At 37.8% G+C, this 27,138-nt stretch overlaps 1 protein-coding gene across 8 annotated transcripts in view; it reads left to right on the top strand.

The window, feature by feature from the left end:
* Positions 1-27,138, top strand: part of LOC105569900 (pyroglutamylated RFamide peptide receptor-like) — a 102,267-nt gene that overhangs the window by 52,653 nt on the left and 22,476 nt on the right. For all 8 annotated transcript variants that reach the window (XR_001009549.1, XR_001009546.1, XR_001009548.1 and 5 more), the window contains 2 exons: positions 15,436-15,557; positions 25,627-25,750. Coding sequence is in view for 3 of the 8 variants with exons in the window: in XM_012026732.1 (XP_011882122.1) it covers positions 15,436-15,557; positions 25,627-25,750 (246 nt within the window). In the remaining 5 variants the exon portion in view is untranslated. The remainder of the gene's footprint in view (positions 1-15,435; positions 15,558-25,626; positions 25,751-27,138) is intronic.

The following is a 27,138-nucleotide window of genomic DNA, read 5'->3' as shown; positions in this document are numbered from 1 at the left end:
GAGCGCGCGAAATTTCAGCCCTATCATTTGTGGAAAATAATCGCTTCTAATTTAAAAACTATTATAGCCTCGACACTTTTGTATTAGGATTTTCATCTGGAAATGTTCTAAGGAATCTGTCATTAAGAGGACCTCCGGTGGTTTTAGGACACCCTGTATATATTGTAATAATTAAAGTTTAATATTTTTCGCAATAAGAATTTTAATTTCAGTACGGAGGGGCGGAGGGGGGGGGGTTATTGTAATGAGTGCTAAGTATAGCTTTTTAAAAAATAATTAGAAAAGTCGTTCAGCGATTTTGTAACATGTGAATTCACTGACGATGATTCCACCTAACGGAAACCTGTGTTATATGTCCGGAAGTAACGCGAACGGTGCGCGCAGGATAGGTTGGAAAAAATACGGTACATGAATTCACATATTAATTTAATTGGCTACCACCAGCTTGCCAGGACTGAATGGCGTTTACGTACGAAATGGCGTTCGTATTTGAGTTATATTGTAATATATAGACACAACTAAAAAAAATAAATAAACGTTGAATTTTACTGACAACTATACAAATTACCGCTAATTTTTTATATCGAATCTTTTTTTACGGCGCGTGCACTTGCTGCCATTTTTTAGCCTTTTTAAAAAGGTAATTATAATATTTATAACAAAATAAGTCGGTTAAACGGTATAAATTATGAAGTTACAAGCGAGCGGTAGTATATATTACAAAATAATAGCAGTTTAATTTGTAATATGACGTAGAAACGGTGTGAGATCAAAGTAATGAGAAAAAGAACAAAGTTGCGAGAGAAAAAAAATTGCAAATTTTATTACGAAAGTCAAAAGAGGCATAATTAAAAATTAAATTATAAAATTACAGTTTTGTTACTTTTATCGAATTAGGTGAGACTATTATGAAATTTATTGCAAATTTTGGTGTATTACATTGGAAGGAAAAATCAGATTCAGTCCTGGGATTTCTTTTGTGATGCTGGTGAAACGATTGTTAGCATTAGCGTGTAAGTTACGGTTAACGTACACGCGCGCGCGTGTTAGAGTTAAACATCTTTAAAAGTTATCTGCATTCTTTCTGAAACGAGACTCCAACAGCATCGGAATTCTTCCCGCGTACGTCGTTATTTTTGAGCGGAATTTTCAGCAGGGATATTCTTGTCGACAGTCGGGGGCATGTGCTCTATACCCTAATTTTTCAGTCTTTCGCTCGTTATGCAGTCACGCAACGTAAGTTATGACATGCCGATATAAACGCCACTCGGGTGCCGGAAAGCGGAAATTTATGGCGCGATCGTATGGCCGGATCGGTTGCTATCCTCGGCCCAGATGTCATCGACAATTTATCAATAAATACTAGGGCGCGGGGAAAGTACATGTCCACGAGGGGTTATATTAAATAAATCGACAGGTGGGCGCGGCAATGCCTGACCCGAAGGTTTCTGCACCAAAAAATTCGGAAACTCACTGCGATCTCACGTATAAACTCGTAGAAAAGATTTCCGGATCTGATACTATTTCACTTCGACCTGTCATGAAATAGAATCGATGTATTATCATATTTGTTATTGAGAAAGGAATATTTTAATCTTGATGGATACTTCTTAAATCTAGAATAAAATAAGATTGGCGCGTGCGTTACAATTACAAAAAAAGTCTTACTAACGTAGGTGGATTTCTAGGTGTCGCAACAAAAATTTATCACTACTTTACGTTAGAAAATTGTTTCCCAGAGAACATTATGTCGTCTTAAAGACATCTTAAAGACGCCTTCAACAGTTCCAAGACGTTTTATGAAGTTGTTAAAAAGACACCTTTAAGACGTCTTATGTCCCGATTTTCGACGTCTTTTAGTCTCGTCCACAGGACTTTGCTCTGTATAAAAACAGAATTTAGTTCCGCGAAAATTCCGAGGACGAGATCAAGATCGAGACAAGATTATCTATGTTACCCTTGTCTCAGTGCAGCAAGTCAATCTTATTTACTTCAAGAGAGGAGAATAGGAATCGATTTGGTCTTAATATCGTTTTATCGTTTTACTGCATGAGATACCTAATTTTAAATATGTGAAGAATGCGTTTTGACTTGTTATCAGAGATCCTTTCCGAGAGGGTACGTTTCGCGCACATTATTTTACATCCCATGCATAATTCCAACGTATAACGTGTATAGAAAAATCTGCAAGCTCCGCTACGAGGGGCTTTTTCATTTTTCATAGTTGCACGAAACCTCTCACGTCAAATTTGAATAACTCATTGTTCTGCTCAAGATTGAAGGACGAATTTCTCAATTTTTGTTCTCCCACATTTTTACAAAAATAACGCGCAACAGGTTTTATTTCCCGTGTCCCTGCCTTTGACGTTATAACGCGAGATGTCTACTGTGGATCTCGCTCAGTCTTAACAAACATTTGCGTAGACCTGAGAAAGAAAGCGTTTATTCGATGCTGGAATAATATGAGGATACGATACAGCTAGTGTGCTGTACGTTTACAGGATTAAAATAAACGACGGGTGTTTAATTAAATTCTCGAATCAACAAAGTTGCCCCTCTGTATGATTTAATGCGCGCGATACGTAGATACCGTCCCGATAATCGATTAGAATGTCGCGTGGTGCTCGACAAACAGTGTTAAATGTTTATTCGCGCGCCATTTAAGCGTATCAATTGTCCCATGCAAATATTTTTCACGACTATGGGCACGCGACGTGCGTTACTGCCTTATTTATGCGGCCGCTGATTCAGCGTCGTGTTTGTCAGGCACAAATTGCACGAGGTGTGCCGCTTGTTAAGTTGAGGACCATTTTACCTGACGGCGCCGATGGAGCAGTTCGCGTAGTATTAAATACTAATCGTGTTTATCGGTTCGCGACTGATTGTAGCTGCATATCGATTTTGCACGAATCGCCAGAGGCGAGCTGAGGTATTGTCGAGGGGGCTAAAGTATAATACTTGCACACCAATTTTCAAGATGGCAAGTTAACCGTATCTGAAAAACAATCCACTTGCCAGGCACGATTTGTTACTCCGGGTAAAGTTATTTATAGCGGAAAAGTGTCCGCCTCTCCATGCGACGATCGAGTCGTCGAGCATATCGAAAAAGTTTAAAAAGCCGCGCGAACTTTAAACCTAGTCTTCTTTAGGAACACTTCTGACATATTATATGATAATTTGATTGCATCTTTCTTATGGATGCTGTGCGCACATGTGAACTTTACGCTGTGATAAAAAACTTTTCGTTGAATTTATCATTTCAAGTCTTATACGTTAATATTTGCAGTTTTGCAAGCAGGACGCTCTGACGTAAAGCTCACGTGAAATTGGCCGAAGGGATAAGGCAAGGAAGGAGCTTTGTGTAGGAAAATACGAGTGAATTTCGTCTTTTAACTGCGAGCGAGTCAGATTGCTCCGTTCGCGAAATTCGATTTTAGTCAACGTTTAACATGCTTTCGCACGACGTTACGTGCCGTAAAACCGGTATCAAGAATTTCCGCAGGTTAACACGATTTCCCGTCATGCCGGATTATGCAGAGCCGCGTCGTATCTCTTGTAATTAGCGACGTTCTCTCGGCGACATCGACGAAGAGTCATAAACGTTTTTAGCGGGGCTGCGCGGAGTTTAGAAATTCATAGACCGGGACAAAATTCTCGTTCGCGAAACTCATGTAAGACGAGGTCTCGCTGATGCGGGCGCAGCCTATAAATGTTAAACGTGGCAATCGTAAATGCGCATTTCACATCACGTCTCTGATGTCCAGAGGTTTCGGAGATTTCAACATTTGACGACATTGATTTTGGAACATCTCGTGGGAATGAATATAAATCTCTTATAAACCGAATGAAACATTATATAATTATTCAACACTGATGAAAAACAAATTTTGGGTAAACTTGTGAGATGCATATAGTAATACATTTTTTGAAAAATTTGGTCATTATTACTGAATTTTATAATAATAGCGAAACGTTTGGTGTTAATTATGAACATTTTCAAAGAGTAAATTTTGCATTTAGCTGACCCAACTAAATTCTGCAATGTTTTAACCTTAATTAATTTGTATCGTCATAATAACTTATGCGTTTAGTTGAAACTATTAATATTAACTAACATTAACCAAGCTTGGATTATTATAACCTAGTTAAAACTATTTCACCGTAGATTTAGGTAACATTAACCAAGCTTGGAATCAAGCCTTTTTGTCAGTGAAGAGCTCAAATGCATTAACGAATCGACGTTATAATAAAAGAATCGTGTTATTTTGAACAATTAAAAGTTCAAGTACTTAATATGAAGGATTTCTGAGATTACTTCAAGAATCTATTTATTTCAATCTCTCTCTCTCCTCTTTTCTTCTTTAAATTCGCCTATATTGGATGCTTGTTTATTTTTATTTAATTTATCCCATAGAATATTTATTATTCAAAAATTCCCTGAAAAATTTCACCGATCGTGTGAAATAACGTAATCGAAGTAGGAGAAATGTATAGAGGTTTTATGAAGTTGGTGGTGATTTATAAGGATAAATTTGCACGATGCAGGTCTACTTGGAAGAATAAAGTAATCGAAGAAGAAAGTTTCGTTATTTAGTTATAAAATTTGAGAAACTAGAGTCGATTACAAGCTTGCCAATCACAAGATGTTTATCGATCCAGTGTTTGCGACTCGACACGCGCATATTCCTTCACTGCTTCTACAGTCATTTTTTAGTATATTCTAAGTAATTTTTCCTGTCTCGTTGATATTAATTATATCGCGTACTTTCTCGACGTACAACTTTCCACGAGCCTCGATGAATGAGGAAATTTCCGGGTGCATAATTACCCTGATCTTTATTGCTCCGCAAAACTGAATACGGGCACACCTCAATACATTTGACTGAATTTGAATACGTATATATATTTTTCATATTTGCAAACTTTATACTAAATTTCATAATAAAATTATATAACGGACGGCCAAACTTTTACAACTTTGCAAAAGAATTAAGAAAACTATAAAGCGAGACGATAAAAGAAAATCCTGAGAAAGAACCAAAGTATCTAGAGATCTTCTTTATTCGGAAAATTCAACAGGACAGTGGCACGCAGGTGTATATGTATGCGGCTTAACGCGAAGTAACTTACGCCAGTGGTCCAGCAAGGTACTCTGGTGTTTGCAATTTGATTAATGAACGTAACGCGGTACGGGTACATCTGAGGATTCAGGGTAGCATATCGCGGAATATTAATACCGCGGTTAAGATATTTTCTACAAGCGCGCGCGGTTTGCAAACACATGTCGGGAATAGAACGGAGAGTTCTCAGGCGTGTTTCGTGAGATGAATAAGTCCGCGCACGCGGGAAACGGAAGATATATGTGTGTGTGCTGTGAGAAACGAGGGAGTCTGTCGTCGAAATCGAACATGTCGCAGACGCAATTTTCCTTAAGAATACATATCTCCACCTTCCCCCCTCCCCCCCCCCTCTCTCTCTCTCTACGTCTGTCTCTCTGTCTCTCTCTCTGTCGATTTTCTCTTACTCTCGTGATTATCGAGCTGAGCTAGCGATCGAGCATTGAACGATGGTTCGTTGAAAGCCATTGTGTTGCGTTAATGTTTAACGACGACATCCTGCGCGTGTCGCTCCGAAATTGATGGCACGAAATAATCCGATTCGCGGCAAACGTAAGCGTTTCCAGCTCGGGTACATCGCGAGCGGTTCGAGAGGTCTTTCTCCGCTCTTTCTTTCTAGCGCATCGACCTGGTGCCCGATGAAAAAAGATGTTGGCGGTAGTATCACATGTGCAGAGAACAACGTTGCTCGTGGCGGCAATTTAGGGATGATTTCATGTGTAAAACTAGGTCGGGGAACAAAGTTTTTTTGTGCTTCTCGCGGAAATCGTGGCTTTGGGGATTGAAAGATTTCAAGTGAATTTTAATTTAATGTAATTTCAATTTCAGACTCATTCATATGGAACGCTAAATAAAATGTAAAATGCTAAAATGTGAAAGTTCGTGACGAATATTGATCTACCTCATATGTTTTCATCAAATTTAATCCTGTATTTTACATAGAATAACGGCGTTTTATATCTTTTCTCACGGTACATTATAATCGCGCTGTTATATTTTTATTGTACTTTTATTTCAACGGCACGAATAAAAAGGGGTCGAGTATTTAATATTTTAATTCCTTTATGAGTCCATAATAAATATATGTATTTACATAAGTACAGCGTCATTCATTTGAATATCTGGGATTAGGTTTGCCTTTGTACGAGAATTGGTTGAAGGAACGATAATGAATTTAACGTACCGTGAGTGGCAGAATTCGTCTTTATTGCGCTAAGATAAATCCTTTTGAGTGCTGTACAAGCGGAAATGCGATTAGCGCAGCAAACAATTATATTACGAAAATTCTTGACAAATACGGAAGTAATATGATTTTCATGTTGGAACAAAGAGGAGACGAAAGTCTGTGTTATTTGCTATCTCGTGAAAAACGTGCTATTGCAGTATGGAAAATTAAATGTTTCTCGAAACATTTGAAGCTAAGTTAACACTAGTTTTTCAATTTTTAACATTACGCATTTTAAGTTAAAATAATACCCGCTTGAAATTAATCGAGGAACTCAATTTCGTCATTTGTATCTTTTTCAGGTGTCAGTTCGCTTCAAGTAACTCTTTACTTATTAACATTTAATTATTACTATTTTATTAAAACTTATCAAATATATGAAACTATTTCCACTTGCTCCTCGCTGAGAAGAGAATCGAATATGAATTGATTAAAAATCTGTTTAAAAAAAAAATGCTACGTCCGATTGATTTTACATGCGTATAATCAATATTAATATGTGATAATCAATATTAACAGCGATTATTGGCGCGAAAACGCTTGTCTGGCTTATTTGCGCGAATATTGCCAATTATATGTAGATAAATTTAACATGAACCCTGTAATTGATTCTCTATTTGAAATGGTGATGAAGTATGCTCGACAGCCGGGTATTATTACCGCATTTCTAGTTTGACTTCATCGCTCGTACATAATTTTGTTTATGACTCTTCGACGTTCAACTCGATGTGCTGTCGATGCTACCCCCATTATCGTTCTAATTTAGGAACGAATTAAGCACACGGGAATGTTATCGCAAGTCAGCACGTTACTCCGAATGGATTAACTGTAAGTTCGGGTAATTCATTTTAGTTCAGTCCGCTTCGTTACAAGCCTGTCATCACCAAGTCTGCATTTGTGCAAAAGAAATTCTTAAGTCTTGCTGCTTTAGTTTTTTTCGCGTGCTTCCAGCGTTACAGATATTTAGCGAGGTAACTTCCTCACACAAATATTAAAAATATCAAACATATAAAAATATATCACGTTACTTCATATAGTATTGTTTAATCAAATATGGATATCTAAAATAAATAATATTTCAGGTAAAGATATTTTTCTAATTAAAAACAATAAGCGATAGAATCATTGAAACTCGTGTTGTATTACAATTTAGAAAATAGACAAATGAGTGGACTCTCGAAATCGAAAACTAAAACTAAAGGATTTGGGCAAGACTTAAGAATCTCAATTACCAATCGGAATTTTTAGCATTGTTAAGTTTCGAAATGGCCGCTTACATCGTCGACTCTCATTTCCTTTAAGTCTCAAGTTTTACTGCTTAAGTTTTTTTTTCGTGTGTGGAGGCCTTAAGCATTCTTTTTCACAGTGTTTCTTTTACGTAGGAAAAGAAAATCTCTCATTTATTGGTATATTTTCGTGGCTCGGCTAAGAGACAACGAGATCGTTCGTGGAGCGATAAAGGGACTAATTGGAGGCACGTGGAAGAACGCGGCCTTTCTTTTATCTTCTTAACGCACTAATTATTGTTATCGCCCCCATTTCGCACTTAATCGCGTGTTATCGCGACGACGAAGACACGCCGTCGCATCACTTCGAAATTAATTCGATAACGCAACACGGATAATTATGATCGTTAATAGAATCGTCTGCTGTTCTCGGGCGCGTGTCGCCGTCGTGTTATTGCTCTGTCACGCCCCGCTGACGTGCGATCGCGACCAACAATCGCCATGAAAAGTCTCATCCGCGATCCCGCCGACATTATTTACGTGTCCTGCATTCTCACGAGGCTCATTCTACACACATCGCGCGATCGATAACGCTTCGGATGCGCGTGATGTAGCGGGTTCATCCTTCGAAAAGCTAAATTGCCGCGTCAGCCCGTATGCCAGGCCTGCTGTTTGATTAAAGTTTGTGTTTTTGTCGCGCCACTGTGGGTCGCACCTCGGTTAACAAGCGTATTTTTTTCTCCCTGGCCCCTTCTATAGACGCAGATCAGCTACCAGTGCAGTTTCGCGCCGTATTTCGGTTATTGACTGACTTGGACCCGATTGCCTATCGGTAAAAAATGTCGAGAAGGTTATTACGTGTCGCAAAAGCTTTCAATTTTGAATATTAAATAAATATAATTATTATTTTGAAAAGCTCATATGTGTCTCCATTTCTGCGAATTTCCTCTATTGCCGGGTTTCGCAATCTCAAATTACCAGAGCTCCTGTTAATTACAATCTTCTTGTCGACTACATAAATGCATTATTTTATTCTGTTAAAGAATGAGACGTGATATTTTTTTCTTTGTACGCCCTATTGTCACATTCTGACATACAAAATAGTGCTCAACTGAAGTCTTAATTAAAACGTGCCACTTAATTATCGTTTGCCGTAGAAATTTTTGCCAGCGCTTTCTTTCTTCTCTCGAGGAAGTTCATTTACACTAATATGCGCCTTTTCATATGGCGCGTGTACTACTGCCTCGTTTCTCTTTTTATATATAAAATATTATATATTTTGCAGCCGAATAACGGGACTCTTAACAAGAGAAACAAAAATTTGTTTATCCTTCTCTGCGTAGGTTTGCATTGCATCAAAGCGAATCGCATTTTGGAGGATGACAATAGATACATGCGCTCACAGAAAAGACTTCTGGATCCAATGCTGTTACACGTGGATCCATTATAAAATTGGATTGATATACCGACAGTCATATTTATTGATTAACACGTCGAGAAAAAATGTAGTCTAAACGCTTATATGTTACTCTTATCTCAATATAAGTTAATCTTATTTAATTCGAGAGAGGAGAGTAGGAATTACATTGATTTAATCTTATTATATCATTTTACTTCTTTACTACTTGAGGTTATTGCTATATTTTTCGGTGTTTGGGTGTAAAGATGAAATGATGTTACGTATTATCACAGAATTTATTGGGTGTTTCGAGATACACGTACGCTCGGCTAAAACGTTCGTAACGGAAGCGGAAGCTCACTTACGAAACGGAAACGAGTACAGGATGCTTAGTGATAATTCTAGGCCATAAAAGAGGATCAATTTCCCTAGTAGGTACAAGAGATCAGGTTCTAAAACTTATTACGCATTAAACTTATTACACTAGGGTGAAATGTCATTACAACATGAAAGGAACATGCTTTTGAGTGCGTTTCTCAACGGTTATGAATATTTTTTGTCTTGTTATCAGATATCCTTTCCGAGAGAGTGGAATCGTCTTAAATTGTGAATGTCGAACATGTCGCAATTTCGAGAAACTCTGATCCCACAAATTATTTCGTAATGAGGACGACCGGCGTGAACATTATCGATTTACGTTTATGTATGTACACGGAGAAAAACACTTAGCTGCTGTAGCTAAAACTTGGTTAATATAGTGACAGCAAATTTTTTAGTTGTGATAGCTCAATATTTTGCTACGACAGCAAATATATTAGGTGCGACAGCAAACGGTTTGCTGTCGTAGCAAAATATTGAGCTATCACAACTAAAAAATTTGCTGTCTCTATATTAACCAAGTTTTAGCTACAGCAGCTAAGTGTTTTTCTCCGTGTATGTACATACATCTGAGATGTATTCAATTATTCTCACCAGGCTTCAATCAGTTCGCCTGTTCTTATTAGGCTTTAATCGCGAAATTAATTGTTTACCTCTGCTAAGGATTTTTCCCCGAGTGACTTCTCGAGTTTTATTTCTTACAATAAAACTGAACCGGATATTTTAACGTTTGGCTTCGTCGATCTCTCAACAAGGAGGAAATCAAAGGAAAAGAAAAAGACTCGTAATCTTCTGTCGAGAAAGCAATTATTCTCCGAGTCACCGATTTACTTTCTGCGCGCGACAATCGAATTTCGCAATTGTCGAGAAGCTGTTCCGGATTGTCGTCGCATCGAGCACGGATAGTCCTTGTTCTGTCTGCCGCAGGAGAGAAAGGGAAAATGGAGAGAGATAAATTGTGCCGAGACTGTTTCGATAAGCGGTCGATGCCGCGAAAATGAAAAGACCGAGCAGCTCGTTCGCTATTTATTGCCCGTCGTGATTTGGACCGGTATGAAACGGTTTTCAGGGAACGAGAGTCGAGCGTCGACCTATATCAGACGCGATTGCGTTAAACCGTGCACGTCGAATATATCTCTTGGTTCGCGGGCTATATGAGCAATTTCCGGCTTTACCGAGGCCGTTGTGTCGTAGATATTAACCCTAAACCTGTCAATCGTTATGCTGTAAGAAAAATAATGCCATTGTTTCTCGCTACCCGAACTTATCTTTTGTTCAAAATCTTTTTGCTTCAAACTGTAAAAATCGGAGATTATCGTAGTCTGGTTAGCGTATACAAAATAATTTGTAAAGCAAAAAATTTTGTGTGAGCGGATTTTGATGAATTTAAAATAGATTTTTTCGAATCTCCTTTAACGAAAATGCTAATTGTAAGATGTTGAGATCTCTTCGAAAAACGAATTAAAACAATAAAAGGAAAATAAATAATAAAAGTGTTACTTTTTATAACATTAAATGAACCATGTTTTAACAAAATTCTCCTTAAAAGATAATGATTAAATTACCTAACGTTGTATCTTAAATATTAACCTTACAACTGACAATCGCTATTCCGTAAAGAAAAAAGTCATTATTCTTTGCTACCCAGATTTATCTTTTGTTTAAAATCTTTCTACTTCAAAATGTAAGAATCGGAGATTATCGTACACAAAGGTTGCTTAACGTATACAAAATAATTTATACAGCGAAAAATTTTGTGTTGTGTAAAGCAATAAACTAACAAGAAATCTGTAATTCACTCAAATAATTTATTCAAGTTAATAGATTTTTTGTTTAGCTTCTAAACTTAATTTCAATGATACCATGCTGTTCTCTGATTTAGTCCGATCAGTGGAACATTGTCGGTCTATACATAAAAGCCACACAATTTGTAGCTATTACACAGATATTTTCACGAATTGACAGTTTTAGGAGCGACATGTGCAAAAAGTGCAGAATCACTGCAGCATCCCCTTAACGAGAAAATATGCAGAACGAGGGCCGGGATCGAACCGAGGACTCTATCAATACTAATCACCCGTGTTATCTCCTACTATTAGTTAGCTTACCACATGTTATCTCCTAACTATTAGTTAGCTTACCAAGATAGTGAATTCGCAGTGAATCCGCAAAGTATTCTTCAAGTTTTCTCCTTTTCTGAATTGCAATTCTTCAAGAATTCAAAGAAGAATACAATAAGAATGATTGGGGAAGTTACATGCACACTGAAAAAAATTTCTGGTTGAATCAGATAATTCCTTTAGGATTTACCAGAATTCCTTTAGGATTTACCAGAATTCCTGTAATCCTACAGAAATTCTGGTAAATCCTAAAGGAATTCTGGTCAATCCTAAAGGAATTATCTGATTCGTCCATATTCAACCAGAAATTTTTTTCAGTGCACGATAATGAACCTTTGAGGAATACCTCAAGACGCACTGATTGTGGCTGATTCTTCAAGAATTCTCCGGATATTCAGTTTTCTAATTCTGCTGGCGTTTTTTTTTTACACGAAATCTCTATCACAATTTACGTTCACTTTTGCCTGAGAATAGTTTGGAAAAACCGGCCCTAAAGATAGTTGCAAAATTATCCAACGTCAATGATCAAGTAGAAAAAGATACTGCTCGATCGGATCTTCCCAAAGGAAATATCGACTCCCGACTCGTCAGTGGATAAAACTTGCCGTCGATAAAGCTTGACGACTTACTTTAGCATCGATACCTATCTGTCTGCGTTTTTACCCGTCTCTTCTACGTGACGTAAACGACCCAAATCGATGAAGCACACTACCACGTCGCGGTAAATGCATTTCTTTACGCCCACGATTTCTTTCTCCCGCCGTATCCGCGACTCGCCGGCTGGTCGTTACTTTTAGCACCTCGTGAACGGCATCGGTAATTAGGTCGCCAATTGCGCGCGATATCGTGTAACGTTGCTTCATTTTGCGCGATACGCCTGCTGTACGTTCACCGCGAGCTATGAACTAATTATCGGTCAAACGCCAGGAGAATGACGCTTTCTCGCGTTAAGATCGGCGGCCCCCGTTATTGCGATCAATGGATTGTCGCTCGAATTGCACGAAAAGTGGTGGCCGTCGCGGTAAAGGAAACTCACGCGAAATTAGTCTGTCAGCGCGGTTAAGGGGAGGACAATCCTTGATTCGCGAGGAAATTAAATAAGAAAGGACGTCGACCGCAACCGAGCTCGGTTATTTCAGCGCGGTTCCCCTCGAGGGCTCGCTCCCTCCCTCGTCGATGGTCCTTCGCTGTATTGCTCGGTCTTCCCCTTTCATCGTTATTGCGGTGACACACGTGAGATGGAAATCTCACGAGCGAGCATATATAGAGTCCTGTTTCTGTTTACATTTCTCGAAATTGCACTCCTCATTTTGTACGTCGCATCGCCGCGGAATCGATTCGATTCGAGCGCTCGAAAAGCTGTCCCTTCAAAGCGAGAAACGTGAGAAGGATTCCAACTGTACTCGTTTTCGAAATTTTAATAGCAATACGCGGCGATACGATGGAATTTCGTTTCTCCAGCGCGCACGGGAGAATTAAATTTATTTCGTTGTGTGTATCGTTTTCCCTCCGAATATATCGAATTTCGCGAGAATGCTTACCACAAAGTGCTGCGAGCACCTGCGTCGGATAAGACACGTAGCCCTATGTGGCGGGTACAATTTAATCGTGAACTTCGACTTTTAACGAGGCTCGAGTGCAAATCTCTAACATCGGGGATCGATTATAACAAAACCGGCAAAGACACCTGCGTCTGACACAGGGGATGTTGATTACAGCCGGGAGGTCTCCTTTGACGAGGAAGTTTCGAATTTAATCCCTATCCCTATGAGTGATCGAAGAGCGCTTTTCTACGCGTCGGTGAGGTGACATTTCGATCCTAATTGCAAAATGGCCAAGTGACTTTTTCCGATAGAAAACAAAGAGAAATTCGCTTCGTTCTAATTACCATTTATCTCTTTACAAGTTCTCTTGTAACATTACTAATATTGCGTACCTTTGACTTTATCGAAATTATGCGTAAGGTGTATGTAGTGCAATATTGAAAAATTGAAAATTGTTGATACTTACTTTATTGATACTAACTTTATTGAGGCATACCGTAAAGTTCGCATTTTTCATTTTGTAGTAGAGTTGGAAAGAGAAAGGGAACCACAACTTTTTACCGAGAAAGGAATCTTAAATGGAAAATTCTTAAATCTGGAGTAAAATAATGTTGGCGCGTGCGTTAACACATCGAGAGAAAATTTAGTCTAAACGCTTAAGGGATGCTGGAGTGATTCTGCACCTTTCGCACTTTTTGCATCTGGAGCTGTCAATTCGTGAAAACATTTGTGGAATACACAAATTATAAGGCTTATGCGTACAAATCGAACGTGTCCTACTATCCGGGCTAAATCAGAGAACAGCATGGTGCTATTAAAACTAATTGTAAGTTTAGAAGCCTGACAAGAAATCTATTCACTCAAGTATAAATGCCACATTCTTTGTATGTTACACTAATATTTTCATGAATTGACAGTTTTAGGAGCAAAAGGCGCACAAAGTGTAGAATCACTCCAGCATCTCTCAAAATAGTAAGTCAATCTTATTTGATTCGATAGAGGAGGAGATAGGAATTATTGATCTAATCTTGGTATCATTTTATTTGTTTACCGCATAAGTGATTGTGATTTAAATATGTCAATATGTTTCGTCTTGTTATCAGAAATCCTCTCTGAAAGGGGAAGAAAAAATGTATAAGACGCAAGATCCGTGATTTTGACAAACGCCGACGTTTGTGGACATTTCATCGGTTTCATCGCCTTGGGATTAAAGCAAGCGCGCAATTTGTACCGTAGCTCGGTCGAGCTCCTTCCGATGATTCATTAATCATTTTCTGTGGAGTGGGCGTCTTATACTGCTACAAACAGTGACTGTTAAATCGCATTATATGCACCGGGTACATACGTTTGCGGGACAGAGCGCGGGGGAAAGCCGGGGTAAGCCGGAAGAGACAGAGGAAATCTCAGGCCCTCGCGTTCCCGGGCGCATTGCGTACGTGCCTGCGCGTGCTCTTACCACTCGCTCTCGGATATTTCGGTGCAATTACCGCGCTATTTGACGGATTAAAGCGCCCCACTCTGCTCGCGAGATTTCGCCCGATATAATTGCGTGCACGGCGCTAGGCCGTTTAATCGTCGCAAGAGCAGCGCGAATTACATGTCTCGCGAAATATCGTCGGTTAACCGTTCGGTGCTTGCACCCGCGATATTATGCACATCGCGGCGTTTGGTAGAGGAAAAATTCCCTATTATGAGATAGGCTTCTAATGTGAGATAGCAGGTTTTCAACGTCCAAATTCGACGACAAATCTTTTTTTCGCGACGATTACACGATCTAACAATGAATTTTCCACTAAACAGATTTCACTTAAAGAGCAATAAATTCATGGTGGAATTAATACTTGGGTGGAATGATACTTGTTAATTTAACAGAAATCCCGCTATCTTATATTGGGAACTTGTTTTTAACAAACTTTTCGCTAAAACCGTAGCGGAACTTCTTCCTCTTTATCGTGGCTTTTATTTGATAAATCATCGAACAACATGTCATTTATGAGCCAATCTTCAATATTTTTCATTCTATTCAGTCAGAGCACAGTGTGGTATCATTGAAATTAAGTTTAGAAGCTTAACAAAAAAATCTATTCACACGAATAAGTTATAGGTCAGCAAATGTTTTCATGAATTGACAGTTCTAGATGCGAAAAGTGCAAAAAATGCAGAACCACTCCAGCATCCCAAGTGGGTGCAATTAATTTTTTATTCTGACCTCTTATTGGCAAGAAATCGCGAGTTCTCTCCCCGTCACTTCGTATCTACATGATTTCTCTATAATCACACGAACATAGCACGTGGAGTGGCGCAGAAGCTTTTTTTGATAAATAAAAGTTTTCAGCCTTGGAACCTGAGGAAGTTTCGTCCCCTGGAGTTCCCCCTTCCGTTCTCACTCCCCCGAATATTCATGTACTGTAATTGCTTTGTTGCAGATAGCGAAATTGTTCTCCTACACATGGACCATGGGTATCTTCCTATGCAAAGCGGTGCATTACATGCAGAGTGTGTCGGCTATCTGCTCGGTCGTCACCCTCACCGCGATGTCGGTCGAGAGGTGAGATTACTTGTACTGTTCCTGCTGTGTGTCGGTTGATTATGCGTCGCGGTTATTACCATCGTATGTAAATCGCAATCGGATCAATCGAGCATCGATTGTATTGGGAAAGGATTGTGTTCGCGTACGTTCGCGAATCTACGAGAACAGCGCGTACTACGGTCTGAGTAAGACTAGAGGAAGGCGAAGGGAAAAACCGTTGACCAAAATCGTGTACACCAATGCCCACTAATGCCCAATGGGCATTACTCTTTATCTTATTATCTTATTTATCTTGTTTTATCTTATTTTATCTTTATAATGCCCCAGCAAGGCCCAAACTAATTCCCAAAAAATGCCTAGTAATGCCCAGTAATGCCGCAAATTTGTACGCTACAATGCTCTCAGCGGTTTCCTTCTCGGAGGAAGGAATGGTAATATGGAACCCCCACTTTGTTTTTAAGTAATTTTTGTAAATTATACACAGAAAAAATGATGCTGTATCAACAAGATTAGTGTAAGTGAAATAAAATCGTTGAAACAACATGAGTATTAATGAATGAAAAACATCAGATAGTTCTTAGTAATCTGGATATTTAGTTCAATGCTTAAAATTAAAATCCGTAGCAAATACAATTGAGTGAATTATTTATGTTTGTGGTAGCTCATTACGTTAACGTTTAATTCAAGCAACTTCATTTCTTTTTAATTCAACAGCATTTTTCCGTGTAAGCTTAATTTTTTCAATCCTGCAGAGATACTTAGATTCCTTGTATTATAACGGAGAAACCGTGCAAGTACAATCTTATAAAACGTTTCAGGAAAAAAAGCTGAAAATATGAGACTTTAAATCTCAATGGAAATTTGTCTGCGACAACGAGAATAATGATTTTTATGAAAATATTGTTTTTCAAATAACAATATTATTAAATATTACATCAAGTAAATAATTCTTGTAATAATATCTTGTTATAATTTACGAGTACTTTTACCTAATTTATTTAATGCTTTAATAATTTTGCTAATTTCTACTTCTTTTATTATAAAATATTGTTTTTTAAATATTATATTAAGTAAATAATGTTTGCAATAATTCTTGTAATATTGTTATAATTCACCTTTATTTAATTTATTTAATATTTTAATAATTTCGTTAATTTCTACTTATTTAGCTTGTTGAATATTTGTAAAATAGCGGCACAATCGATTCGTGCAATTCCACGTGTTTAATGGAAAGAGAAAGGTTACTGTGAAAAAATGAATATGAATAATTTTTTACTTTAAATAGCAAATATTATACGTATACCCAGCGTCGCGGGCAACGGGAACGTAGTTTCAGCACCGCGCACGATCAGATAACTTGCGATGAAAATGCGAGAAATGTACTTTGTAATACGATGTACGGTTCCGTTATCAAAGTATAAAAAATTGGCAATGTACAAAATTTCCAGCTGTCGAATAAAACCCTTTTATGCTAAGGCAGCATCTCGTATTTCGCGCCAAGATTTTAGATCACATAATTTCAAAGTAATACTGTCTAACGCGCAGAGATAAAATTTCAATATTTAATTGGTACATCTAGTTTCGACTTATTGTTAGTCCGCAGTATTATTGCACGCCATACGATGTTATACATAAACAATATATGTGCAACAACTAGCGCAATATTTTTTTGTTATATAATAAGGTTAGATTGATATTCTATTTAAACAATTTTGGAGACACTGATAGTATTTTAGGGTATTCTGAGAATTAAAAAAATATATTGGAGAAATTCGTAAATCGGAAAGGGCTATTTATAGGATAGGATTACACGAAGAGCATGTAAAAAGAAATTTAATTAATTTTAATAATTTCACATTGATGTTCGCAATTTTGCCTCTCGCGATTATCCGAATCTTTCGTACATTTGATCATTGTACAGCTGTATTCTTCCGTATCAGTTGAGAAGAGCTCTTTCGACTTGATGCGAAGTCGTAGAAGACTGCCGGAAGGAACCGTACTTCCGGTCGCGAGCGGGTGCTCTTCTTTTATCTCGCTCATTGTCGGGCGACGTATTCATCCCACGTAACGATCTTTATGCTTTTCTCCCTCCCCCCTCTTTCTCTCTTTCTTCTTCCCTCGGTCTCTCTGTCTCGCGATCGAATGACGACAACATGAATACTTTGAAATTGAATATCCATCGTTAATCCGAGAGCTTTACGTTGCAACTCACGACAATCATCGCCTGATGTTCGCCCCCCCCCTCCCCCATCCCTTTTCGGCCTCGTGTCATCCTTGTGAAATCGAGAGGATCGGTGGAAAGGATTTTCTTTAGCGTTTTTCCTCGCATGCCTCGTCTCAGGTTCCGACGCGACGTCGTCGTCCCGCGGGATTTAAACGAGATTACCCGGAACATCCCGAGACGATCGCGAGGCACTGTCGGATGTGCGCGGTAAGATTAATTACCCAACCCCGGCGAACGTCTGGCACGGTTGTTGCATTTCCGTGAAAGAACCACGGGGCAAGTGAAGTAATTACAGCAGGCGCCATGGGCAGCCACTTGGCTACTTGGCGCTAGTCCAAGGATGACAATGCCGCGATACCTATGAAGGAAGAGTCTCGAGTACAATTTTATTCCCTTTTCCCGGACGTATTCAGGTCACCCTATCTAATAAGCACCGTAATCCGATAACGATCATTTGTGAAAAATATGTTATTTAAGCCTTCTAGTGGAAAAATTGAGTTGCAAGACCGTTTTATTCACTTTCTCATTGTTCCCTCGTCGCGGATGTCTTTTTCTCTCCCCCCCCCCCTCTCTCGGGGAGATCTGCAGCGATGTTGAGATTTCACTTAAAAGAACTGAAGCACTCTATATAATTCTATTTCGTTAATACAAAGATTGATCCTTAATACCGGCATTTAGAAGGCAATGAGTCGAAGCGAGCGAATTAACTTAAAATCACCGCTTGTTTCGCGCGATTCTTTTATGTAGCGAAAAGCTCTCGAGTTAAAAAGAAGAGCTGGAGCTGCATAAAACGCGCACGAAGATTCGTCGTGTTCAGCCTTTTTTCCGGGGAATGGGAATGGAGAGGGGCAGAGTATGCGGTAATTAAGGCGACTTTGCGAAATGAAACAGTAAGTTTCCACGGTGTCAGGATCCGATTCAACCCAGTTTCGTCACGAGTCTCGAGGCTCATAAATCCACTGGCAGACGGAGATACTTCTTTTATTTATAGTGCTCGCTATATCGAGCCAACTTCGCAAACACTTTCCCGTTATGACCGGCTATAAAATTGAAAAACCATTACTTGCCCCCTCTCGGGTCTGATTTACGTGTGAAAACTTGGAGTTTATTCGCGTAGAAGAAAGTCTGACTAATCGCGGGATATTATTAATAATAACTCTTTCGTGACGTGTTCATTTATTTGCGATTAAAATTCTTAGTATCGCACAAAATCTTACATATACACTCAAAACATATTTTACTAACGCAGGTAGATTTCTAGGCGTCGCAACAAATTTATCGTTATTCTGTGTTAGAAAATTGTTTGCAGTCTACAAAATTTATAGCGACATTCTAGTAATACCTTTTGGAAAGTGTAGGTTTTGTGACTAAATATTAATCATTCACATTAGATTAAACTAAATTTTGGTACCATATACAGGGTGTTCCAGGAGGAAAGGTCAATATTCTGGGAGGTGATAGTATCGGTCATTTTAAGCAAAAATGTTCATATAATTTCTAAATTTCCGCAGACGTTTATGAGGTTGGATGAAGAATGAAGTATACAGAAAAAAGGAAATACACGAGACATTCAAGTAGCTCTATCTCGGAAATAGTGGGGAATGGGACAGATATTCATATGAACATTTTTGCTTAAAATGATCGATACTATCATCTCCCAGAGCATTGACCTTTCCTCCTGGGACACCTTGTATAGCTAGAAGAATCTTCGTAAAGGCCTGTGTCCACGATGCCAAAACTTGGTTCAAGTTTTAGGGGCTAATTCTGTATCTTGCAACATAGTGAAAATGCTAAAAGTGAGCAGCTATGTCTCTTTTTAAGTGGACAGTTGGAAAGGGACAAGGCTATTCACTTTTAGCATTTTCACTATAGTGTAAGATACAAAATTGACTACCTAGTTCCGAGAAATGTGTAATCTATTCCATAAAAGCTGCAAGTTGATTGGCTACACATTTCTCCAAGCTAGAACTTGGACCAAGTCCATCGTGGACACAGGCCTTCAGGAATACAACTATTTATGTATCGCAATCAAACGTTATAATGGATGGGCGTCGCAGAAAGACTTTCTTTCTAACAGTTTAGATAGAAATTCTGTTTCTATTCTTTAAATTGATTAAATACAAAACATATGCGATTTCGCAGTATTGGTTATTTATTTATATATCTCAGTTGTTTTTTCGTACCTAGAAAATTGTTGCTGCAGTTGCAAGATAATTTTTTGGAGTGTATACGAAGCTTCGTAGATGTCTCGAAATACGTTAGCAAGCGAAATGATTTCGTAAAAGAATTAGTTCTTAGTTGCTTGTCTTATAATTCAATTTGATATCGAATTAAATTAAGTTTAATCATTAAATTAAAAATTATAAAGCCAGATTTTAGGATAAGTCCTCACGCCGTTGAGCACTAATTGTAATTTTATTCTTGAAGCAATTTTCAGTTGAGATGTTTGCTCGTTAAGAATTTAATCTGCAGTGCATAATTACTAAGGAGATCATCTCAAATAGATCTGTTGAAACGCAACAATTAGATCGCGCGTAAAGCAGCTTAAAGAAACTTAATCTACCTTCTTAGTCTTGGCAGTCTGGTAACAATCAACCATGCATTAACGCCAAGCGAAGTCAAATGCAGGAATGTCCAGAGCGCTCCTAATAACGTTCGTAACTTTCTTTGTTCATGATTCGCATAATTATTAAGGACTATTATAGTTATTAAGGAGTAATTAATAATCGCCCGGAAAAACAGCCTAATTTTGATAATTTTTAATGGAAATATAGTAAATGGAATACAAAATCTATTTGAAGACCTTTATTGTGCATACTTTGAAATGTATTCATATTTTTTACGTCAAATCACCTCCAATTTTTTAAATGGAATCCCCTATTGTTTATTATACTATCTTTTTCTACTAATTAATATGAACAACTTTTGTCTGAAACATTTTTTTATTTGCCTAATACTTTGTGAGATATTCAAGAGAAAATTGATAACTTTTTCAATATTTAGCTTATGATATCTCGATAACTGTTTGTCGGAGGGAAAAGTAGTACAGGACTTGTTTACTTGATTTGGTCTCAGAAATATGCTGCTGCAGTAGTGTTTCAATTATTGCAAATTTTTGTGCATGTAAATTTTGTGTGTTACAATATTAAAAGAAATCTTAGAAATGCTATATTGTCCTACGATTATTCGCACCATTATTAAATTCTAATTTAAACTTAACAATTTTCCCTTTAATTAAAATATCCATTTCTTAATAATAAATATCGATTATCGCTATATCGATGCAATTTTATGATAGATCAAAGTGTAATAGTACTAGATCCGACATGGAAGTCTTTTCTTTGGTGTTTAGTTTCTAGTTTTTAATCTCGCAATTAGTACCGAGAGAGAGAGAGAGAGAGAGAGAGAGAGAGAGAGAGAGGAGGGGGGGGGGGGAGAATAGAGATGCCTGTCGTATAAATGCCGAGTCTGTAAATGTAAATGATCACGACGAGTTCCTCTCAAATATGTTACGAGTGGCAACGAACTGTTCGCCAGCGCTTAAAAAACATCGATTTCAATTTTGTATTTTTCTCCGGGGGACAAACGATGAACTGTTGATCCAGAATCGAACGCGCACGGAATCGCTCGTATTGCCGTCGCTTTAGAGGCATCTTAATATAATTCCCTCCTTCGCCGGGGGAAAATCTTCGCGAAACGATTTTCGCATCGGCGGCAATCTCGTGCGGTCGTAAAACGTGAAACGATTTGCGGGCGATGAAAACTCGGGCGATAGCTCGCTGTTCGTTCCGTTTGACGCGGCTCTCCCGTCGCTCTTATCGGCTGATTCTCCCGCGCATCGGTCAGGACAATTTGTATTCATGACGACGGTGATACCGCCGCCGAAAAACAAGGAGGCGGCTGTGCGGTCCTTTTCGCGCCGCGCGCGAATAAAAAGAGCCCCGGCGGAAACTGACGGAGGCAAACGCGACGGCGGAGTCCTGCGGAGTGCAGCGTAAATGCTTCGACCGCTTTTCCACCCTATTACGCGACTCGGTTCTCTCCACCCGCTTATTATGTTTTTGTTCTTGCTTTTACGTCGGCCAGAGTCCGAACGGGAGGAAGGCTTTTTCCTCGCGGTGTCCTGATTTAATTTTTCTCTGATTCGTACGCGATTTTCCGCGGTGGATTTTTCCGCCCTCCCGCAGCTTACAACGAAACATCCCTGATCCGAAAAATTTTAACTGGACTACATTGTTTGTGCAATTAATATAAAAGAAATTGGTATTTGAAATTTTCAATTTTTTATTCGCGATTAATTTAAAATTGGCTTTATAAAATTGCACAATTCTTTAACACGATTAAAGTACACCAAAAAAAATGAAAAGAGGAAAGTCGACTTTATATGAAAAGCGAAGAGAAATTAAAAATATTACTACGTAAAGCTGTCACTTAACCTAACCGTAATTACTTATAAAGTTTTTATTTGTTTTCTTTTTTTATATAAATTTTTAATTTTATATAAATTTTATATAAATTATATAAATTTATAGACATTTTTATTTTGTTTTCTTTTTTTATATAAAGTCGTGAACCTGCCGCTTTATTTTTATGCGTACTTTAATCGTGTGGAAGAATTTTGTAATTTTACAAAGCCAATTTCAAATTGACGGCGAATAAAAAATTGAAGATTTCAAATACCAATTTGTTTTTATTAAACTTCTAAACTGAATGTTTTAAGTAAGCAAATGTTCTGCTATGCAGTCCGCAACTTATTCTGGTATTATTTCGTGCATAAAAGCCAATAAAAATATTTACAAGCGTAAAAACCATATTCGGACGTGAATAAAAAAGATTTTAGGATCCTCTTAAGTCTTACGTCCACGATAATGAATTGCATCTTTTACGGAAAAGCTGCAAGTGATTGATTGGCTACACATTCCTCGGAACTATTATAGAACTTGAACATAGTTTTTGGATCGTGGACATGAGGCTTTAAACCACAGAAAATTTGTCTTCAGATTTTTTACTTTTCCGACTTATTGTAAAATTGACAACAATGACGCTGACGATTGTATTGCATTTTACCATTATGACTAAATTGTGTACCAATAATAAGTTTAATTTTATAGCTTGCCCGTACTTATCTATTATTATATTTTTTATTTTAATTGTGTGCGATTTTGCACTGAAGATGACTAACAATAAGTAAAGCCGAAGCATTCGCAATTACGGATATGTTGAGGAATATGTTTGTCTAATTGACAATTAGTTTTGCTCGTGATTTGACCTTGTTTCCTTTACATATGTATAGTCTTTTCGAACAGTTTTTTAAAAATCAACTTGCAATTTGTCTTCTCTTAAGGCACTTGAATGCTCGCCGTGTCGGATCGTGACGTCAGAGTCGAGAAATGAGAATTCTTGTGCACCATGTTCAAGTAAAAAGGAATTTGGATGAAATAACACGTCAGACCGCTTTAACATACTTACAAAATTGTTCGAAAACTATCTTTTTCCCTTGACAGTTAATAAACAGCCGTAAAGCGAATGTCATACGATTTAATCATATTTTATAAACATAGGTATGACATGTTATAAAATATGACTAGGTTTCGTATTACAAGTTTGCAGTTGTTTATTAACTGTCGAGGAGAAAGAATAGTTTCCGGACGATTTTATGACTGTGCTAAGCGACCCAAAGTGTTTTCTTCAACCAGATATCTTTTTATTTAAAAATAGCACGCGAAAAATGCCATTTCTCGCATCTCCACCATTATTTCCAACATGGCCGTGGCAAGCCTAGGAATCTTGAGAAAAATATTAGCAAGAGCATCGTTTATTGCAATTTTTCAATTACCCCTAAAGCATATTTTTGTAAATCCGGAAATTATATCTGCGCTATTTTAAATTTAGAACGTGGCTCAAAATGCAGAGATTGCGAAATAAAAAGTTTTGAAATTTACGAATGAAGAGTAGTTACTTTATCTAATTTTTTTTCTACTACCTACTGTACTTCGTTGAAAATTTTTTATTTTTAATTCGCAAATTATAAACATTTTAGTAATCTTGTGTAAACAAAAAATCAGTTTCTAATTGGACAGGGAATCTATTGCTGAAATAATAAGATATTCGAAGTAGGATATACATATATGTATAAAAAAGGGATAACTAAATTTTTTAGTTTTATTTCAAAAAGAAAATACTTGGAGAATGAAAGTTCGCTACACGTATGCTTTGTTTTGCTTTGTAAAATTTCGTTTGTCTCAATTTAGCATTTGTTAAGTTTATCTATTGAATTGTCTTAGTTTATTTTGTAGTTGCTGATTAGAGGTATTTGATATTTGTATTTCACGTAAAATAATTTATTTCGCTCGGATTTCATCTCGAGTCACTTCGACAAGAATACCACATCGACGTGGTCTGCGAACGAAATACTGAACGTGTTCGCTCAATATTTCGCCGTTGTGTGATCTTTTCGAGTCTCGCATTATTACATTTTCGTGTGCCGCAGGCCAAATATTCACCAAATACACTTAAATTGATAACTGCGCCGCGTCAAATGCCATTTCGCGAGAAATGTTAGCCCGTAAAGCGAGACAAAGCGCTTTGAATGTACAAGTATATATATAGAAATAGTATCGCGAAGACGCGACTGATATGTAAAACCCTCTCGAAAGTATTTCACAATTGCGCTTCGCAGCGCTTCACGCCTTTATTAATGAAATCTTTATTAAAATTATCCTGCTTCGTTAAACATAATTTTCCATATTAATATTGTATAATACGAGGGGGATTCAAATGAAAACCTTAAAAGTGCAATAATTTTTTTATTGTAACAATTAGGAACAACTTATGCATATCATTTTTCTACATAGTCTCCCTGACGTTCAATACAAGTTTTCCAACGCTTTGGAAGTGCATAGATACCACGTTGAAAGAAATTTTTTGGTTGTGTCTGTAGCCAGTTGTGCACCGCGGTTTTCACCTCTTCGTCACTTCGGAAATGCTTACCTCCCATTGCTTCTTTGAGTGCGCCGAACACATGAAAGTCACTAGGAGCGAGGTCTGGTGAATAAGGTGGATGAATAAGACATTCAAATTTGATATTCCTGGTTAGTCTGAACTGTCAAACGGGCTGTATGCGGTTGGGCGTTGTCATGCTGTAACAATACTCCGGAAGTCAGAAATCCTCGTCGTTTACTCCTGATTGCAGGGCGAAGTAACCAGTTATTCGTACTCAGATATGCTGAAAAATCAACTTCGCCCTGCAATCAGGAGTAAACGACGAGGATTTCTGACTTCCGGAGTATTGTTACAGCATGACAACGCTCGACCGCATACAGCCCGTTTGACAGTTCAGACTAATCAGGATATCAAATTTGAATGTCTTATTCATCCACCTTATTCACCAGACCTCGCTCCTAGTGACTTTCATGTGTTCGGCGCCCTCAAAGAAACAATGGGAAGTAAGCATTTCCGAAGTGACGAAGAGGTGAAAACCGCGGTGCACAACTGGCTACAGACACGACCAAAAGATTTCTTTCAACGTGGTATCTATGCACTTCCAAAGCGTTGGAAAACTTGTATTGAACGTCAGGGAGACTATGTAGAGAAATGATATGCATAAGTTGTTCCTAATTGTTACAATAAAAAAATTATTGCACTTTTAAGGTTTTTATTTGAATCCCCCTCGTATATCTTGATGTATCTATATTAAAACACTCCATTTGATTTCTGTATTCGTTTTGTCGTGAATATAGATATAATAATTATAATTGTAATACAATTATAATTATTATGTTATTATAAATGACACGATAATACTGAAAGTTCGAAAATCCCTTACTTCTAAGTTACTTCGAAATAATTCTGATGCTGTTTCAGGTATTACGCGATAGTGCATCCAATGAAAGCGCAGTATATGTGCACCATAAGCCAAGCCCGTAAGATCGTGATCATAACTTGGATCGCGGCGTTTCTGCTGGGAATACCAATGATGTTTACACAGGTACGCGTGTTCTCAACTCGCAGCCAACGTTTCGCTAACAAAAATCTCGCCCTTCTCCATTTTCCCCGTTCTCGTTAAACATCTCGACGAGTCCGGACATTCACGCTTTATAAAATCCACTTGAAATTAACGCAAATCAATGAAATCGATATGAAATTATGATATAATCAACCGTGGTGTCCCGCTACTTGCTTTCTATCCGTGACATTTAATTTGCGAAGAGCATTTAATTTTCCACTATTTACACTTTGGGTTACAACATGGCCCGGCAAAGAGAACTTGATTTCAAAGTGGAAGAAAAAATATTAGTCTACGTGCCTCGGTCGCATCATTTAAAACTATAGGGGATAATCTTGCAATTACATAAATTATATGTCGAGCTGTTTATTTTCCGGACCCATTCTGCTTAATAGTTTTATAAAAAAAAATATTTATGCATTTGCGGAAGTAATTTTCTCAAATGAACATCCATCGACATCCAACGACATCGCGATTTTTAACTGACTAGAAATGACAAAACGCGCGCTTCGCGCGCGCAATTTGTAGTCGAGCATTGTGTATTTTAAAAAATTTGTATACATGCAAAGAAGTAATTGTATGCGCAACGTCACTTTAAAATAAAAGGTAATTTGTCACTCACTGATATGATTCGCAATAGCAGCGTTGTACATCAGTAACTGTATACGTATGGGAAACTGTAAAAATACAAATATGTATACGATTATTATAAAATAATTATAAAATCGAAATTGTTGTATTAAATGTACTTTATATTTTTTAAATAAGTATTTAGTAAAATAATTATACAGAATACTGAAAAAGTCTGCCTTTTAAATATAAACTCACAAACTTTTATACGTATGGTTTCGCCTCTAACACTTATTCAGATCCTCGTTCAACTTATTTGAATAAATAAAATAAAAACAGAACAGATAACATAAAGTGTTCTCAACTCGCAGCCAACGTTTCCCTAACAAAAATCTCGCCCTTCTCAATTTTCCCCGTTCTCGTTAAACATCTCGACGAGTTCGGACATTCACGCTTTATAAAATCCACTTGAAATTAACGCGAATCAATGAAATCGATATGAGATTAATTTCTTTATTTCGCACAAGTAACAGATAACATAAAAATGTAAGACACTTACCTCACCATTTCTCCGCCGTTGCCCGATGCCTCCTGGGCCTGCTCCTCCTCTCAGATTTCCTTGTTGCACTTACACAACACTCACTCGCAAAAATCATCGATCGCGCGAAATTTCGGGCACTCCCGTACGCGATGTGAAATACCGCGAAACGCACGAAATACTATTAACAAAGATCGCGTGACTTTCTGTCATACAAATTACTCAAACGAACAACTTGCATTTTTGATTCGGAAGAATAGGA

This window comes from Vollenhovia emeryi, unplaced genomic scaffold, assembly GCF_000949405.1.
Source record: "Vollenhovia emeryi isolate VEMERY1.0 unplaced genomic scaffold, V.emery_V1.0 DF939122.1, whole genome shotgun sequence".
Lineage (NCBI taxonomy): Eukaryota > Metazoa > Arthropoda > Insecta > Hymenoptera > Formicidae > Vollenhovia > Vollenhovia emeryi.
This window is presented reverse-complemented; position numbering and strand designations above follow the sequence as displayed.